The sequence below is a fragment of the Trichomycterus rosablanca genome, chromosome 1, assembly GCF_030014385.1.
Source record: "Trichomycterus rosablanca isolate fTriRos1 chromosome 1, fTriRos1.hap1, whole genome shotgun sequence".
Lineage (NCBI taxonomy): Eukaryota > Metazoa > Chordata > Actinopteri > Siluriformes > Trichomycteridae > Trichomycterus > Trichomycterus rosablanca.
Genome location: NC_085988.1, coordinates 74,331,478 through 74,352,080, shown reverse-complemented (window position 1 = coordinate 74,352,080; position 20,603 = coordinate 74,331,478). Strand labels below are relative to the sequence as shown.

General features: G+C 41.1%; 1 protein-coding gene across 3 annotated transcripts in view; it reads right to left on the bottom strand.

Annotated features, from left to right (window-relative positions):
- cald1a (caldesmon 1a) overlaps positions 1 to 20,603 on the bottom strand; it is a 117,263-nt gene that overhangs the window by 18,802 nt on the left and 77,858 nt on the right. For 2 of the 3 annotated variants that reach the window (XM_062996215.1, XM_062996206.1), the window contains exons 4-8: positions 18,187 to 18,556; positions 18,069 to 18,104; positions 14,904 to 14,995; positions 12,369 to 12,639; positions 6,102 to 6,242 (exon numbers count right to left, since the gene is read on the bottom strand). In XM_062996215.1, coding sequence (XP_062852285.1) covers positions 6,102 to 6,242; positions 12,369 to 12,639; positions 14,904 to 14,995; positions 18,069 to 18,104; positions 18,187 to 18,556 — 910 coding nt within the window. The remainder of the gene's footprint in view (positions 1 to 6,101; positions 6,243 to 12,368; positions 12,640 to 14,903; positions 14,996 to 18,068; positions 18,105 to 18,186; positions 18,557 to 20,603) is intronic. The other variant, XM_062996224.1, reaches the window with a different exon arrangement.

The following is a 20,603-nucleotide window of genomic DNA, read 5'->3' as shown; positions in this document are numbered from 1 at the left end:
AAATCAGCAGCTACATGATTGATCTGTGTAAAGTGGATTTCCCAGTTGAAAAATATTTTTCCCCTTTTCTCGCGACTTTCAGTGTATCCAATTACCCAATTGCAGTGAGACTGACAAACGCGCCCTCCGACACGTGTGCAGTAGCCGACTGCATCTTTTCACCTGCACTAGGTGAGTTCATATGCAGATCAGCTTTGTGTACGGAGAGCCACACCCTGATTAACGTGTTATCCCTCGACTCTGTGCAGGCACCAATGTGCAGAGGTCGTAATTGTCTCAGTTATGAGGAGTCTCCCACCCTGTATGAACAACAGCCAATCGTTGTTCATGTAGGTTTCCCAGCCCAGCCGAATGGCAGAGCTGAGTTTTGAACCGACGAGTTCGAGATGTCAGCTCTGGTGTGCTAGTGTGTTTTACCTTCATAAATCAGTTATGAGGAGTCTCTATCCAGCTCCCACCCTGCATGAACAACAGCCAATCGTTGTTCATGTAGGTTTCCCAGCCCAGCCGAATGGCAGAGCTGAGTTTTGAACCGACGAGTTCGAGATGTCAGCTCTGGTGTGCTAGTGTGTTTTAACCTTATAAATAGTTCTAAGGATTCTTTTTAAAGTCATTTTAGCTGTTAACATAGTAAGATGGGACATTTCCATTTAAAACAATAACACACCTTGCATGCAGAACTACAAATCAGACAATAGAATAATTACAGGAATACCTCAATTTTTAATTTAATCTGTAGTGTATGTGCAATTACTACAAAGAAATTGTAAGAACCAGCTTTTACGAAAGATTCTAAAATGCTTATTTTTAAAGAAAGCTTAACATGACAATGTATTAAAAGAACAACATAAAAAACTAAACCTCTCTTAATTATTACTGATCATAAGTTCTGGACTAGTAATCAGAAGGTTGCTGGTTCAAGCCCCACCACTGCCAGGTTGCTGCTATTGGGTCCTTGAGCAAGGCCCTTAACCCTCAATTGCTCAGACTGTATACTGTAACTCAGTGGCGATTTCTCTAAGACTGCAAGGGAAGCTCAGCTTCCCCTAAAATGTCAAAAATTAAATGGTCAAATACAGTATGTACAGTTGTGTTAACAATTCATTGACTACAAATGCGTTGGAACGCGTTCATCTCAAAGATGAGTTCGTTCAGAATCAGCTACACAAATCGACTGACTCGAACTTCTCATACATTCCCTTAGCGTCAATGCATTTGCCTGCAGAAGCTGAGCATCTATTCACTTCAATGGGGCTGCATGGGATGGTTTTTTTCATTGCTTCGAAACTCGCCGGTCATTGGATAAATGCCACGATTACGCTGAGCGTCTCGGGGGGTGAATGGAGCTGTGGGCGGGTCTGGACGCTGAGCTTCTGCGAGATGATTGGAGGATCAGTCGAAAGGCTGAATCCCGTTTTGATTGACAGCTATTTTGAGATCTACACCTTCACTTAATCACTGGGAGCTTCAGTCCCATCGCAGATTTTGCGAGTGAAGTCGAAAGACAAATTTTATGATGTAAGCCGACAATGAGCTTCCCCTCCCTGAAAGACCAGCAGCCGCCACTGCTGTAACTGTAATGTAAGTCGCTTTGGATAAAGGCGTCTGCTAAATGCCCAAAATGTAAATGGGTACGAAACTTTCACATCTGGTTTTGTGGGGTAGAAGAATCTGGCACAAAACTGACTGCTGTTTATTGCTCTAAAATTAGCAAATGAAAGAGAATATATAACATGGCACACCTCCAATATCTCCAGGCTTTTTGGAATAAACATGCAGGATAGATACAATATGCCTACTGTTATGTACAAGTCAAATAACCTGAACCTTTAGGCTTAAACATCAATTTATTCACACATTTATTGTGGTTATTTAGAATTTTGCACATGCATTAAACAAAGAAACGAACAAACCTATAGTGTATCAGGAACACAGAGCTCGATTTAAAAATCATTCTACAACAACGTCTCATAAAAACCTTAAGTTGTTTATTAGGCCCTAGACATCATTTATAGTTCGGTTAAATAGACAGTTTTTCTTATTGCATAAAAAAGTATCTTAATTGCTTATCTACTGCATCTGTTGTGCATAGGGATTAGATTAAAAACACTGAAGTATTCCTTTAAGTTTTAAACCTGGATTTGTGAAGTGCTTTAGACAAGCAAAGAACTATTACAGGTAGGGATGTAATGATGCACCACAAGACAGTTAAAAATCGATTCACATGTGTAACGATTCAAATTGGTTTGCATGTATAATGAATCAATATTCACTTTAAACAGCAAAGGGCACTGGCACTATTCACCTCGCCTGGTTTACCTCACTACAGGGTTGCCAGGTTCGGAATTCTCCAGCCAAATTTATTTATGTGAGAATACTTTCTTTATTTGTATTATTTATGTATTTATTTAATGTGGAATTTGTTTTGAAATTTCATTTAAGTTTTTTTACACAAAAAGGGAAATGTGCAGCATTGTTTTGCATAGTTTGTACCTACCTCAGAAATAAAAGGGCAATCATTATTTAGATAAATAAAAGATAAGCACAAATACAGTATTGTATTTTATTAAAGAGAAATAATAATAAGAAACTTTGTCATAATTTGTCTTCAATTTAATTGTGTTTAAAAAATCTGGAAAAAATCGTATCATGAACCCAGTATTGTGAATCGTATCGCATCGTGGGTAGAGTGTATCATTACATTCCTAACTACAGGACAGCAAATCTCACACCAAAAAAATCACACAGCATGCGCTACATACAGTGAACATGACGACAAAATAAAGCTGTGGACAAACAGTGAAGTATGTTAGTTTTCCCCCCAAATAATGTTAAGTAATGGTGTCTTAAATATATCCGGCTTGTATAAGCTCCCACTGATTGGATAAAATGTCAGGTACAGATGTTGGCTGGGACACAAGAGAGGTGTTGCTGGTGCCGTTTAGAGGTCTAAGCAAAGCAACAGGGAGGAGATTGGTGACATCAAGCTGCAAGTCCAGCGACAAGTGCAGTAACTAAGCTGATATAAAAACTATTATTTTAAATCCACCGTAACACTTGTTGCTCAGTGTTACCCTATTTTATCATAAAGATAAATAGACAATAATTAACAATGTTGGGCTGGTGAAAAAAGGTTCCACCCTCACCTGAAAAGACTGTATTTCTACATATACAGTCTAATACTGATTCTTACATTGTAGTGCAACACTTGTATTCACAATAGGATTTTATTTAAATATTTAATAATTAAAATAAGTCATTAGTAAAATAGCTTAGTAGAGTCTGTATCTTCTGTCTGTATCTAAAGAAACTCTGAGTAAGTCTGTGTCACGAATCATGCCTCCTTGTGCTCCTGGAGCCATGTTCACATGCCGCCCCTCTCTCCAGGAGCACACGTTGGAGAAGGTTTGTTTAGGCTGGTAAGCCTACGCCTCCTCTCTTTTGATTGAACTGAAGCCAATGAACCACAGCTGCTCCTCGTTTTAGGTGAAATGCTGAAGGTATTTAAGGGAGCAGCAGATTTTGGTTTGATGCTTATGTTGGTTTGTCTTGTCACGATTGTCATGCTTTTGGTTTTGTCATGTTCTTGTTAGGTTGTGTTCAGAAGTCTTATTATGTGTAAGTCTTGTTCATGTTCTTTGTTAGCAAGTGTTAGCTTAGCATAAAGTTTAGGATTGTTTATGTTTATGTTTCTGGTGTTTAGCACTAGCATAGATTTCATGTTTCATGTACATCTAGATTAGTGTTAGCATTTAGTTTAGCTTTAGCATTGTTCATGTTTAGATTAGTGTTAGCATTTAGATTAGGGCATTTGTTAGTGTGTCTGGTCTTGTGCTACCGGTCTTGTCTTGTTATTATTAAATACGTTTTTGCTAAGCATCTCTGCGTGTGTGTCCCCCTCTTGTCTCGTTTAGCCCATATGTAACAGTCTGAGCCAATATACACTGCCTCGCCAAAAAAAAGGTCACACACTCTAATATTTCGTTGGACCACCTTTAGCTTTGATTACAGCTTTGATATTTCCACAAGCTTCTGCAATGTCACAACATTTATTTATTTCCAGAGTTGCATTAATTTTTCCCCAAGATCTTGTATTGATGATGGGAGATTTGGACCACTGCGCAAAGTCTTCTCCAGCACATCCCAAAGATTCTCAATGGGGTTCAGGTCTGGATTCTGGGGTGGCCAATCCATGTGTGAAAATGATGTCTCATGCTCCCTGAACCACTCTTTCACAATTTGAGCCCGATGAATCCTGGCATTGTCATCTTTGAATATGCCCGAGCCATCAGGGAAGAAAAAATCCATTGATGGAGTAACCTGGTTGTTCAGTATATTCAGGTAGTCAGCTGACCTCATTATTTGGGCACATAACGTTGCTGAACCTAGACCTGACCAACTGCAGCAACCCCAGATCATAGCACTGCCCCCACAGGCTTGTACGGTAGGCACTAGGCATGAACAGGGTAAATCTGAACTCATCAGACCACATGACCGTCTTCCATTGCTCCAGAGTCCAATAATGATTTCACCAAACGTTTAAGTGATCGCCGATCACGATCATTCAAGATTTTTTTCCGACCACATTCCTTCCTCGAAGATGATGTTTCCCCACTGTCCTTCAACTATTTAATAATGCGTTGGACAGTTCTTAACTCGATTTTAGTAGTTTCAGCAATCTCCTTTTGCCTAGTTCACACTACACGATTTTTGCCCTGATTTTCGCTCGCCGACTGGTTGGCGCTAGATTTGCCGGCTCGGGAGCAACTCGGCGTTCGCTCGGCGATCAAAACTCGGCTCTTAATCGCTATGTGTGAACTACCCAACAACTCGATCCGAGCGGCTCGGCGACCGGATCGAGATATCTAGCATGTCAGATATCTGAATGGGTGTTTCCCGACTGGCAATGAGTGCTATGCCGAACAGCCAATGAGAACGCAAGATACAGCGTGAGAAGAAATGCAGGGGAGGAGTGTAAAAGGCTGTACAGGGCTTAATATAGTTTATATCATAATACACAGGTGTTACACACAAGTTTTACAGTATTTCTGACCTTATCGTTCTCTACAAAACACCAACGTTACATTGCAAAAATATTTATTAAGCTCCAACTCACTATACACCAACCCAAGCCAAATGGACTAAGATTCATTTATTTTTTCTATTTGTTTTTACGTGCACAAACTTTGATCGCTCGCTACTTGTGCATTTTAGGACGTGGTATCATTAAACCTTTCGTCACATCTTGCGTTTGTTTTCGTAACAAAACGATATTTGGGAGACCAGAGAAGCTCGCCTGCGATTTCAGTTGGTGATAGGTCGTGTAGTGTGAAACCCCCTATCACCGATCAGTCGTGTAGTGTGAAATACACACCGACTGAAAGACTCCCGAGTGCAAAAGATTCAGTCGTGTAGTGTGAACTGTACAGCGACCCGGCAAATCAGAAAGTCGTGTAGTGTGAACTTGGCATTAGATGTTTTCTTTGCTTGATGCAGGCCAATAATTTCACCCTTCTGAAACAGATTAACATCTTTTCCACGACCACAGGATGTGTCTTTCGACATGGTTGTTTAACAAATGAGAAGCTACTCACTGCATCAGTTAGGGTTAAATAACTTGTTGCCAGCTGAAACATAATCACCCATGCAGTAATTATCCAATGGGAGGCTCTTACCTATTTGCTTAGTTAAATCCAGGTGGTGACCTTTTTTTGGCCAGGCAGTGTATATTGGAATACTGGTCGCAGTGTGTGCCAGATCAATACACATTTTTATCACTGCTCTGTGGTAAAGACTGTATGCAATTATATAATATTAGTTATAAATGGTGAAACTATGATGTAATAAATACAAATACTGTTAATTATTAGCGGAATATCTCGCTGTGCCACCTGGGCGCCCTCAATTTCTTTGTTTATAATGTAAAATCTAATTACTAAACTAGTTCTAGCCATGCTTTTTTTCATGTTAATCTTTACATAACTGCCAAGTTCACTATGTAAAGCTGTTTTGAAGCAATTAAGCATCAAGTCTTGCAGACGAAATTCTGTGATGTGCTGGTTGTGTAGGAACCATGTTGGCTGAATTAGAAGAAAGCTTACCTTCAGGGAAGATCCACGTGGGCTCACACATTTAAAAGGCTTGCTGGCTTCTCCGTCCACCTCCTCTCCAACTTTCTGCCTGCGTTCAGCCGCCTCGGCCCTCCTCCTCTCTATCTCCTCTTTCATCCTCCTCTTCTCCTCCTGCCCAAGAGACAAAAACAATACTGCCTTATTATATCATATAGACCCAACAGATTTAGTATATTATTCCATAACTTAAACTACGAAAAGAAAACAAAATGGACACTGTATTATTTTATTAGACAGCCTTTAGTGTGGATTATGGCACTCGTCACATTTATATCCATCCAGAGTTCATCTGATTTTTAGTTAGTCTTGTATTGACAGCAGGAAAGTCGGACCACTCTCTGGCCAAATTATGTGAGAAAATGTTTCACTATTTGTGCCTGAGGAATCTTGACAAGGTAATCCTGGTCATTCAGTATATTCAGGTAGTCAGCTGACTTCATTTTACCCACACAAAAGAATGCCAAGCCTCGAGCTGACCAGTTGAAGCAACCCCAGATCATAACACTGCCTTTACAGGCTTGTACAATGGGCACTATACGTGAGGGGTGCACTGCTTCATGTATCACTCTGGTATAGGGTGAATCTGAAGAAGCTTCCAAAAATGCTGTGTATACACTGATCAGCCATAACATTAAAACCACCTCCTTGTTTCTACACTCACTGTCCATGTTATCAGCTCCACTTACCATGTAGAAGCACTTTGTAGTTCTACAATTACTGACTGTAGTCCATCTGTTTCTCTACATACGTTTTTAGCCTGCTTTCACCCTGTTCTTAAATGGCAGGACCCCTACAGGACCACCACAGAGCAGGCATTATTTAGGTGGTGGATCATTCTCAGCACTGCAGTGACAATGACATGGTGGTGGTGTGTTAGTATGTGTTGAGGTGGTATGAGTGGATCAGACACAGCAGCACTGCTGGAGTTTTTAAATACCGTGTCCACTCACTGTCCACTCTATTAGACACTCCTACCTAGTTGGTCCACCTTGTAGATGTAAAGTCAGAGACGATCGCTCATCTATTGCTGCTGTTTGAGTTGGTCATCTTCTAGACCGTCATCAGTGGTCACAGGACGCTGCCCATGGGGCGCTGTTGGCTGGATATTTTTGGTTGGTGGACTATTCTCAGTCCAGCAGTGACAGTGTGCTGTGTCTGATCCATTCATACCAGCACAACACACACTAACACACCACCATGTCAGTGTCACTGCAGTGCTGAGAATCATCAACCACCCAAATAATACCTGCTCTGTAGTGGTCCTGACCATTAAGGAACAAGGGGAAAGCAGGTTAACAAAGTATGTAGAGAAATAGATGGATTACAGTCAGTAATTGTAGAACTACAAAGTGCTTCTATATGGTAAGTGGAGCTGATAAAATGGAAAGTGAGTTTAGAAACAAGGAGGTGGTTTTAATGTTATGGCTGATCAGTGTATTAATGACAAATAAAGGTGTTCAAACATTAAATGATTCCTTCTAATGTTGCATAACTTGTGTTCAAGTTAAAAATAACATGTAAAATAGTAGCTGGCAGGTTGAGAGTGGGTACCTATCTCCAGAAATAACACATTATAAGCACATGCATATTTACCAATGAATTCAGCCAGCTTATGAAACTACTGTACATTGTACAATTCCAGCTCAACTGAATATTTTTACCATATAGATGCTTGCAGCAGTTCACGGCTCTCATTTGTAAGAACAGTGACTCGAAACAATCTTACAAGTGTCTTAGTTATTCAAGCTATAATTAAAAACATGATTCGGCTTGTATCACAGTGGACAGAACAGAAGAGTTGACTGCAGGTGCTGCTCACTGTGGTTAAGACCTGCTTAATGCTGTGTGTAATTTGCATATTATAATTGAGAAAAAGTCAAAAGTTGAGGCAGTGTAAGCTGAAATGAACATAACAGAAGGTCAAAACAGTCGATAATAAAGAACATTTAAAAAATAAAAGCAATGACCTTACTGGGTCATGATAGACAAGCAAAAAGCGTTCAAAGATGAACAAAAGTCCTAATATGGAAATTCATATGGAACGACAAAGCCTCTGACTGATATGTTATCTACACAGAGTTAAAAAAGATCAAACCTAATGACATTGAGCGCTGTAGAAAAATGCAAAGCATGCCTGCCTCTTTACAAAGAACCAATTCTCAAGCAAAAATAGACACTCAGTCAGAGCCAAGACAAATACAAAAATGTCCCAGTAAGGAATCCGGCTCCTAGGAAGCTATTAAACACTAGCACATGGCATGTTGGCATAGCTGGTAGATTTTTATCCAAAAGCAACCTGAGTCCTGAACATCTGGGTTTGATCTTAGTCTCTGGTCACAGTTTTTAAAGAGTTTGTTAAGTTCTCCTGGTGTCTGGATGGGTTTTCTTAAGTTATTCTAGTTCCATCCCAACTTTTAAAAATATGCAGAAACTGGATTGGCTGTGCTAAACAGCTGTATAATTCTGTACATCTGGGTTCGATTCTCACCTCCAATCCCTGTCTGTGAGGAATTGTCCCCCTGTTTTTTCCTATTGATGGGGATGGTCCAGTTTCCTTCCACTTTGTTAAAAATGTAAATAATGTACAGTAGATTGGCTACTTTGTCATCAAATAATTGTGAGTAAGCAAGTGATCCTCTGTGATGAACTGACACTCGGTCCAGCATATATTCCTTCGGTGGGCCTAATGTTTATAGGGTTCACCAGGCCCACTGCAAACCAGAGATGGGGGCTCGAGTTTGCGACTGGAGTCCGAGTCGCTCGTAAGTCGCACACACAGCGACTTCAGACTAGACTCGGACTCGTTTCAAATGACTCGGACTCGACTCGTGACTTGCATAAAATGACTTGTGGACAACAAAAGTCAGCAACATTAGTTACGTGTGACTATATACAGTGTATCACAAAAGTGAGTACACCCCTCACATTTCTGCAAATATTTTATTATATCTTTTCATGGGACAACACTATAGACATGAAACTTGGATATAACTTAGAGTAGTCAGTGTACAGCTTGTATAGCAGTGTAGATTTACTATCTTCTGAAAATAACTCAACACACAGCTATTAATGTCTAAATAGCTGGCAACATAAGTGAGTACACCCCACAGTGAACATGTCCAAATTGTGCCCAAATGTGTCGTTGTCCCTCCCTGGTGTCATGTGTCAAGGTCCCAGGTGTAAATGGGGAGCAGGGCTGTTAAATTTGGTGTTTTGGGTACAATTCTCTCATACTGGCCACTGGATATTCAACATGGCACCTCATGGCAAAGAACTCTCTGAGGATGTGAGAAATAGAATTGTTGCTCTCCACAAAGATGGCCTGGGCTATAAGAAGATTGCTAACACCCTGAAACTGAGCTACAGCATGGTGGCCAAGGTCATACAGCGGTTTTCCAGGACAGGTTCCACTCGGAACAGGCTTCGCCAGGGTCGACCAAAGAAGTTGAGTCCACGTGTTCGGCTTCATATCCAGAGGTTGGCTTTAAAAAATAGACACATGAGTGCTGCCAGCATTGCTGCAGAGGTTGAAGACGTGGGAGGTCAGCCTGTCAGTGCTCAGACCATACGCAACATACTGCATCAACTCGGTCTGCATGGTCGTCATCCCAGAAGGAAGCTGACGCACAAGAAAGCCAGCAATCAGTTTGCTGAAAACAAGCAGTCCAAGAACATGGATTACTGGAATGCCCTGTGGTCTGACGAGACCAAGATAAACTTGTTTGGCTCAGATGGTGTCCAGCATGTGTGGCGGCGCCCTGGTGAGAAGTACCAAGACAACTGTATCTTGCCTACAGTCAAGCATGGTGGTGGTAGCATCATGGTCTTGGGCTGCATGAGTGTTGCTGGCACTGGGGAGCTGCAGTTCATTGAGGGAAACATGAATTCCAACATGTACTGTGACATTCTGAAACAGAGCATGATCCCCTCCCTTCGAAAACTTTCCAACAGGATAACGACCCCAAACACAACCTCCAAGATGACAACTGCCTTGATGAGAAAGCTGAAGGTAAAGGTGATGGACTAAACCCAATTGAGCACCTGTGGCACATCCTGAAGTGGAAGGTGGAGGAGTTCAAGGTGTCTAACATCCACCAGCTCCGTGATGTCATCATGGAGGAGTGGAAGAGCATTCCAGTAGCAACCTGTGCAGCTCTGGTGAATTCCATGCCCAGGAGGGTTAAGGCAGTGCTGGATAATAATGGTGGTCACACAAAATATTGACACTTTGGGCACAATTTGGACATGTTCACTGTGGGGTGTACTCACTTATGTTGCCAGCTATTTAGACATTAATGGCTGTGTGTTGAGTTATTTTCAGAAGACAGTAAATCTACACTGCTATACAAGCTGTACACTGACTACTCTAAGTTATATCCAAGTTTTATTTCTATAGTGTTGTCCCATGAAAAGATATAATAAAATATTTGCAGAAATGTGAGGGGTGTACTCACTTTTGTGATACACTGTATATATATACTGTATATATACAGTATATATATATATATATATATATATATACAGTATATACAGTATATATATATATATATACACATCAATCTGATCGTGTCATTTTCTGCCAGCTTCCGGCGTAGTGTGATTAAGCATCGCTTCCTACTTAAGATGGTGGAATACCTTACGTAGAGCAGTTTACAGTAACAGATAATGTGAATGGAACGCTCCTACAGAATTGGTGCTAATGATTGTAAGAACCGCTTTCTGAACCCATCAGACCTTCTGATTGTAATTTTTAGTAAGAAATGTTCTTATTTACATGTATTTAGTTTGCAGCGTCACACAGATGATTGTCAATGAAACGCCTGATTGACTTTCTAACGGATTCATGTTTTACTTCACAAAGTTTGGAGGTTTTTAATTATAAGCACATTTACAAAATAACGGATTATATTCCCAATGGGACACACGCTTATAAATTTAATAGCATCTAGAACAACATAGCTAAGGTAAGCAGTATTATGGATTTTTTTGCTGTGTTTGGGATCTTGGCCGCTGTGCTGTAATTTGCAATGAAAACAAAACGTCAGTTTAAGCTTTTAACTGGTACCTAGGAAAGTAAAGGCATGAAGTAAAATGGCAAAATACAGTGGCTAATCTGTTTTTGTTTTTTATCTGAACTTACAGATTATTTGTTTATTTCTACACTACATTTCCAATATATGTTTTGTGTAGATTATATTGACTCCTGACTTGACTCGGACTCTAGCCTAAAGACTCATGACTCGACTCGGACTCTAGCCTAAAGACTCGTGACTTGACTCGGACTCATATTTTGGACTCGACTTGTGAACATCTCTGCTGCAAACCTGGTCAGCAATAACTCTTACAGTTAGTAAGTGCAGTTACCTGCACACACTCAGGTGGTGCAACGATAAACAAGGGAGATCCGGGGCTTAAATCTCCAGCAATACTTTTAGGGTTAGGGGAAGTAGGCTATGTCTGGCCGGGTTGGGGAAGGGGAGTGTTTGCACCCAGATATTCCAGGGAAACCGGACCTACCATGACCCCACCCAGGATAAAGCCTTGGTAAACCATACAAATAAAATGACATTCACAGAATAATGCAATATTACATCAGATTTTAACCTGTCACTACCTACCACAAGTTGGGGACATGGTGGTTGTAAGGGTGTTGCACAGTGCTTTCTTTACTGGCCGAGGAGGGTCAGTCTAGCAGCTGCATCCTCTGACCACTGTGAAGTTTCTAGTCATTAACCAGCCACTTCTTTACACCAGCCAAAAGTGGATTTTTGGAGAGCCACATCGTGTACATAGAGTTATATTACACTCAATGTATACCTCTTCTACTTGTGCTGGTGCTTTGGCCAGCGCATTGCAGGGCTGATAAAAGAAACCCTATCCAACATCCTTTCCTCAGACACTGCTTGTTGTGTCTGTTTACAGCCCGGCCAGGCTGGCAGCACAGTTGAGACTCGAATTCAGAAGCTCAGAGTCTCCAAGGTGATGGGCTAGTGTATTAGACTGGTGCGGCACCCGAATGCCCCCAAGACTGAAGTTAAATGATGGCAGGTTGAATTGATTTGTGATGGTTGTCTCTTAATTAAACACATTTCTTTATACATGTATTACATTTGTGTATAAATGCAGCCGTATATAAATTATTACATTATTTTCTACTCCCCTTATTAATCTGGTTACTATGTATGTAATTTGCGGGTCAGATCTGATCGTAACGAGTGCCGATGAAATCTACCGCACCTCCTCTTTAGCTTTTTTCTCAGCCTCCTCTTGCTTCCTCTGCTTCTCCTCTTCTTCCAGCACCTTCCTCCTCTCCTCCCTCTTCCTCTTCAGTTCCTCCAGCTCAGCCTCAGCCTCATGCTGCTTCTGCTTCATCCTCTCAAACTCCTCGTTCTCCGTCTCGTCTCTCCTGCGCTTCAGCTCCTCCAGCTTTCTTTCAGCCTCCAGACGTGCCTGCTCTGCCTCTTCTTCATCTGTTGCTGGAGCCTCGAAAGAGCGCATGCTGCCACGACTGGTACACAGAAACACACACACTAAGCAAAATATGCATGTGTACAAAGGTACAAAGAGTATATAAACAAGAAAAAGGCACATATATTTATCTTAGAAATGTGCACACACAAGCACACACACACACCAGTCTAAGGTGACAGACAAACGCTCATGTTACAGGAGTGGTCAGCTGGGATTAAATGTCCTGTATAGCAATTCGCTAAGACAGCTGCTGTTAAAGCCATCCTTACACATGCACTTATGTTTATCTGGTTATTAATTGGGCAAGGACTATGTGTGAAAGCACCCCAGAGTCAAAAATTACAATAAGCTGACACAGCAATATAGCAGTTTTACAACTGCCAGGTAAAAATCAGGTAAAAATAGAGGTAGCTCAGTGGTTAAGGTATTGGACTAGTGATCAAAAGGTTGCCGGATCAATCCCCACCATCACCAAGTTCACTGTGTTTGATCTTAGGTTCCGGTCACAATTGGCTACTTTATTGTTACATTTACACTTTCGGCATTTATCAGACGCTTTTATCCAAAGCGATTGTCTAAGCAATTCACGGTTAAGGGCCGTGCTCAAGGGCCCAACAGTGGCAACCTGGCAATGGTGGGGCTTGAACCACCTCCGTTCCATGTCTATGAGAAATTGCCCCCCTGTTTATATGGATGGTCTGGTTTCATCCACCTTGTAAAAAATCACTTTATCACCACCTAATTGTGAGTAAGTAAGTGATGCCTGGTGATGAATTGACAATAAGTCCAGGAAATATTCCTTCAGGGGAATATGTTTTCAGGGGTCACCAGACCTGAAAGGTGTTACCACAGCAATATAGGTAGCTCAGTAGTAGCTCAGTGGTTAAGGTACTGGACTAGTGATCATAAGGTTGCCGGGTGAATTCCCACTACCGCCAAGTTACCACTGTTTAATCTTAGCTCCAAGTTGTCATGTTCTCCTGGTCTGCATGGGTTTTCTCCAGTTATTCCATTCCACCTCCCAAAAATATGCAGAAACTAGAAACTAGGCTGCTTTAAATCTCTGTATAATTACGATAGATCCGGGTTCGATCCACCACCTAATTGTGAATAAGTAAATGATGCCCGGTGATAATTTGACACTCATTGCAGAACAGGTCCAGGATAGATTCCTTCAATGGACCTGATGTTTTCATGTGTTAACACAGCAATATAGCAGTTTTACAATTGCTGAGTAAATATCAGGTGAATATAGTGGTAACTCAGTGGTTAAGGTATTGGACTACTGATCAGAAAATTGCCGGATCATTCCCCACTATCGTCTAGTTAACACTGTTGGACCCCTGAGCATGGTCCTTAATCATCAATTACTTAATAGTATTCTGTCATAACTGTAGGTCGTTTTGGATGAAAGCCTCCATGTGCTACAGGTCACAGGTTGAGAAACCCAATACACTATACAGCCTAATTACCATGACAGATCGGTATCCCGTTTAAGTTTGTGATTACAAACTGTGTTTAAAATAAACTATTCTTGTTTACCTACAATTAAAGTAGAACTATATTTCAAAAATTTCAGCTCTCTGGTACAATCAGCACTCATCCTTATATTCATCGAAAGATTTAATATTTCTGACTGTAACTATAAATTAACATGAACAAATATTTAATAAACAATTTATTGTCATCAACCGCTTTGTCCTGGTCAAGGTTGCTGCAAGTCCAGTTCCAACAAGAAACACTGGGCACAAGATAGGAATGTGCCAATCCATCACAGTGCTTCACCTACCACATTGCCAAGACATAATCAATCACGTCTGTGTAGCCGCCCAGCCGGCTGATAGCGTTATAGACCATTGCACCACCCGACATAGAAGATTATTTTATGAAGACTGTTTTACACCAGGGCGGCACGGTGGCTCAGTGGGTAGCACTGTCGCCTCACAGCAAGAAAGTCCTGGGTTTGATCCCCAGGTAGGGCGGTCCGGGTCCTTTCTGTGTGGAGTTTGCATGTTCTCCCCGTGTCTGCGTGGGTTTCCTCCGGGAGCTCCGGTTTACTCCCACAGTCCAAAAACATGCAGTCAGGTTGATTGGGGACACTGAATTGCCCTGTTGGTGAACACATGTGTGTATGTGTCTGCCCTGAGATGGACTGGCACCCCGTCCAGGGTGTTACTGTGTGCCTTGTGCCCATTGAAAAGCTGGGATGGGCTCCAGCACCCCAACCCCCCAATTGGACAAGCGGTTAAGATAGTGAGTGAGTGTTTTACACCACTCAGGATGTGCATTGTTCTTACATACCTCAGGGTTCTCTCCATCTTCTTGTGCTTGCCCTCCTCATACACTCCTCCATTCTGCTGCTTGGTTTTCCTTCCTACATCCTCATCCTCCATCTGTAAACAGAAAAACAGAAGTCAGAACATGCCGCGGACATGCTTTAGGCTGGGGGAAGCAGTTCGGGGTCACTCGATGGAACAAGGGTGAGATGTAAGACAGTGGAGAGGTGAACACACTTGTGTCATGCACAGGATGTGAAAGCTAATCACTGGTGAGATAACAAGAGTGACTCTAATAATAATGTGGGCAAATCAATAAAAGACAAGGTTGTGAACACACTGTGGAATCACTGCACTCCCTGGTGTGTGGGTAGGTCAAGGTTTGGGGCTAAGTCTCTTACAGATACTTTTGGGTATAAAAAAACAAATATTACAAATGAATTATATTCATCATTTATTTCAATTTTAATACGATAGATCAACCAAAAATAAAATGACCACAATTTTCACCTCATCCAGAAGTAATCCCTTAGGACATGTCTGGTGTCTGTTGTTTAGTTTAACACGGGTGCTCCAAGGTTGTAACATTTAGGCTTATTTATATGAGATAAGCATTGAATAAAGCTAGCAGTCAAAACACTACATCACCCTATCAAGGTCTAGTCACAACAGGTTTATTTATTACATGACTAGTGCATGGTTTGTAATTAGTTGGAAGAATTAATGCATATATGGCCTCAATGGTTGTGTTTTCAGCTTAATATAATATTTTGTACCCACATTTAAAATTATTTCTACATGTACCACATATTAAATAAGTAATTCAGATCACACCAGTTTAGGGCTTTTTACTAGGTGTAAGGTTGTATTTTTAAAAAATGCTGAGGTAAATATAATGCAGTCAAAATAGTAACTTGCTGCCGCTCAGGTGGCGCAGCGGTAAAAACACACACTGGAACACCAGAGCTGGGATCTCAAATACATCGTATCGAGTCTCAGCTCTGCCTGCCGGCTGTTGTTCAGATAGGGGTGGGATATTAAAGCAGGATAGGGACTCTCTCATAACTACTCGTTGTCAACTGTAGGTGACAAAATGCATACGGCTGCTGCCCATGTGTCGGAGGGGGCATGGGTTAGCTTCGTTCTCCTCAATCAGAGGAGGAAGCGTGACGCAAGAGTTGGACACGCTAAAAAGGGAGAAAAAGGGGAGAAAATGCATAAATAATATATATATATATATATATATATATATATATATATATATATATATATACAGTATATATATATATATATATATATATATATATATATAAGTTTAAAATTGTTAACCTACTTCTGTTGAAGCGAATATAATTATATAATATCATTGTTGTTAATTAGTAAATATTAGATTTTTTATTGGGTTTAAAAATTATTAATTATATAAATGTTATATAAAATTAAATAAAAAAATTAAATAAAAAAAATTAAAAGCTAAAATAAAAAGAAAATTTGACTTTAAGCTTTTCTTAATAACAACTATACATGTTGGTGGCGGCACGGTGGCTCGGTAAGTAGCAGTGTCGCCTCACAGCAAGAAGGTCCTGGGTTTGATTCCCAGGTGGAGCAACCCAGGTCCTTTCTGTGTGAAGTTGGCTTGTTCTCCACATGGGTTTCACTGAGCACTGTCGCCTCACAGCAAGAAGGTCCTGGGTTCAATTGCCAGGTGGAGCGGTCTGGGTCCTTTTTTTGTGAAGCCTGCATATTCTCCCTGCGTCTGCATGGGTTTCCTTCAGGAGCTCTGGTTTCCTCCCACAATCCAAAAACATGAGGTCAGGTTAACTGGGGGCGGCACGGTGGCTAAGTGGGTAGCACTGTTGCCTCACAGCAAGAAGGTCCTGGGTTCGATCCCCAGGTGGGGCGGTCTGGGTCCTTTCTGTGTGGAGTTTGCATGTTCTCCCCATGCAGGGCCAACAAGGCTGCTCCTACTAGATGGGACGGGAGCTGGCGTGTCTGCACCAAAAATGTCCAGAACTGCAATAGACTTTTTCGCAGGCTGGACTGAACAATGTAGAATTCCTCCAGGCCACCCAAGAAGGATGGGTCCCGGCTGAGTCTGGTTCCTCTCAAGGTTTCTTGCTGTATTTTTAAGGGAGTTTTTCCTTGCCACTGTCACCCTTGGCTTGCTCAGTATGGGTTTTTGGTCTGTTGGTCCTGGATCCTGTAAAGTTGATTTGAGACAATGTTCATGGTAAAAAGTGTACATGTTGGTGGCTGCACGGTGGCTCGGTAAGTAGCACTGTCGCCTCACAGCAAGAAGGTCCTGGGTTTGATTCCCAGGTGGAGCAACCCAGGTCCTTTCTGTGTGGAGTTTACATGTGGACAACATGCATGGGTTTCCTCCGGGCGCTCCGGTTTCCTCCCACAGTCCAAAGACATTAAGTTCTCATTGTGTGAATGTGTGTGTGTGTGTGTTTGCCCTGTAATGGACTGGTGACCTGTCCAAGGTGTTTCCTGCCTTTTGCCCAGTGAAATGGACCCACCGTGACGCTGAATAGGATAAAGTGGTGGTAAAACAGACAGTGAATAAAAAAATGGGCTGATAATTATTGGTACAGTTCTAATTACACATGCATATTAATTCTGAATGATGGATTTTCTTAAATTAATGATTGTTTGTATACAAATTTTCTAAGGGAACTACGTGACATTTTTTTTTTACAATTTAAGCTAAGGACCACTGACATAGTTCCATAAGCCAAGTCCTGTACATTTAATCATGTACATTTAATATTTTGCCAGGCTATGGCTTTAAATTTTGAGAATGCACCATGTGAAAAGTAAAAATCAATCAGAGACTAAGCCCCCAAAGCTTTGATCATCCATCATCTATGAATGGCTGGCCTCTTACCAAACCCGAATCACTGTTTACAAACTGTCTGTCTGGTTTCTCAGAGTCAGCTGCCTCCTGCTTTTCATCAGATGTACTCTCTGTAATCATCTCTAACTCATTCTTCTCTACTTCCTCTACATCCTCATAGACTTCTTTTGAATTCTTCGGTGCTTCCTGCCTTGAAACAACTGGGGAATCAGTTATGTCTTCAGTTAAAGTTTTACCCTCGGCCCTGGCCTATGAAAGAAAATTAAAAACCACAAGGTTGACGATGGATGTTTTATAAGCCAAAAACAGAGAAAGACACAATGGTCGTACCTCATCATCAATTTTAGGTTTTTCCTCAGTGGATTCCTAAAAGTAAACAATCTTCATGAAGATCAGCTCAATTCAGCACTAATTCATCAAACCTTGCACCAGATTAACGAAAACACACCTGCTCCCTCAGGTAAGACCTCCGTGGTTTCTCCTCCACAATCTCCTCCACTTTCTGTTTCTCCTCCTCCTCCTCTTCCTGCAGTGCCACCTCCTCCTGGTCTTTTTCCTCCTTTTTGCTATTGAGCACTGGCTCTCCCTCCTGGTCATAGTAGGCTTGGCGGGTGGAGCTGGAGGTGGAGGAGAGCTCGGTGCTGTAGGAGGTGTAGGAAGGGGTGTCAGGCTCCAGCTCCTTCTGTCTATCGAGCGCCTCCTTCATTCTCCTCTGTCTGCGCTCCTCTCTCTTGGCCAGGCGGTCTAACAGGGCCTGTTCTTCATCGTCTCCTTCACCGGCATGACCCGAGCTTGACACCGACTCTGTGACTGCCACACTGAAAGAGATATTACATGTTACATAAAATATATAAAATTATATTCATTTTATTATAAAAAGTAGAATGAATAAGGACCAATGGCTTCAAACCACTAAAAGGAATTACACAATTTAATAAGCATCTACCTTTTGTTTAATTATTCATCTTCAGTAACAGACTTTTATTGATCAGGTTTGTGGTGGTCAGAGTGGTGATGGAGCCTATGTGGACATGTCCAAAACAAAAATCCAACTAAAAATCAGTTCAAGTTAATGGTGGGGGTGGCATGGTGGCTTGGTGGGTAGCACTGTCGCCTCACAACAAGAAGGTCCTGGGTTCAGTTGCCAGGTGGAGCGTTCTGGGTCCTTTCTGTGTGAAGCCTGCATGTTCTCCCTACGTCTGCATGGGTTTCCTCTGGGAGCTCCGGTTTCCTCCTAGACTTGAAGTCAGGTTAATTGAAGATACTAAATTTCCCTAGGTGTGTGTGTGTGTTTGCCCTGTGATGGACTTGTGATTGCACCCACCATGACCCTGAATAGGATAAAGTGGTGGTAAAGCAGACAATGAATAAAGGAATGCAAATGGTGTATTTTTGTTATTGATTAGGATAAACAACAAATGGTGACTTCTCTGTGCCCAAATAGTAACCCATAGGTCAAAGGTCAAAGAAGAAAACACAAACTTTCACTTATGCTGAAAGGAAATGTATCTGGATGGTCAAATGGTGAGACTGTCCATTCACAGGCTTAGAGACTGCTGTGCCACCAGAAGCCTGTGCTCCAAAATTAAACTGTCTCTTACACTTTGACTACAAAAGTAAAAAATTAATTTGGTACCAATACTGATACAGTGGACCCTTGTGTTACGAACAGTTTACCATACAAACATTTTGGGTTACGAACGATCTTTTTCAACTTAACGTACGAACAAATTTCGGATTACGAACCGAAATTTGCGAAACATGTGACGTCACGAACAAGTTAACCCCGACCATCTCTCTCTCTCTCTCTCTCTCTCTCTCTATATATATATATATATATATATATGTATATATATATATATATATGTATATATACTGTATATATACTGTATATACTGTATATATATATACAGTGAGCGGACAGAGGACGGTGTTTTTTCAGTGTTTTCTTTATATTTTGTAAAATTCAATATTAAAATGGTCTCAAAGAAGGTGCAGAGGAAGCGTAGTGCTGAAAAAATGAACAAATTTATTACTATTCGTTGTTGTATAATTACTCCTGCCAGTAGCTGTGTATCAGTCACTGTGTATCAGACAGTGGGGACAGTGAGTAAGAGAGAAGAAGGAAGTCCGCTGAGTAAAGTATTCTTTCTTTCATGCAATTACACCTACACAATACAACACTACTGAAATAAAGTGGTTAATAGAAGAAAAAAAAGGAAATGTATTATGGTGTATAGTAAAACACACGTACTGTACTAAAATGTGGTGTGTGTTTTATGTACAGTACAGTACTACTGTGTATTGTTGTTTATTATTGTTTATTACAGTAATGTCTATTCCATAATTTAAGATTTAAGGGAAAATACACTTGTATTTAAAACAAAAAAGACAATTTAAGACATTAGAGAGGTTAGGTAAGGGGGTGGTTTAGGAGGTCTGGCACGGATTAATTCTATTTACATTATTTCTTGTGGGAAAAATAGGTTAAACTAATGAACATTTTGACTTAAAAACAGCCCTTCGAAACCAATTAAATTTGTAATTCAAGGGTCCACTGTATAGGAAACAGGTTGGAAATATATCCTGCATATTAGCCTAAAAGATCTAAATACTTCAATGAATTGGACAACCATGTGAAATACAACATACTGGGTAATTGGTGGGTGGTTTAAGCTAATAAAACAATATTCATAAGATTAGCACAGATTAGCTCAGCATGGGGGCTGCCACCTCAGTGCTACAGTAGGTTAATGTAGTCTGAGTTCACCAGTTGGCAAAGCTTTCCCTCGGCATCAGCACAATACACAACACAGACACCACTGCTCATACACTGACGAGCACAGGCTGCTGTGAAACTCTTTT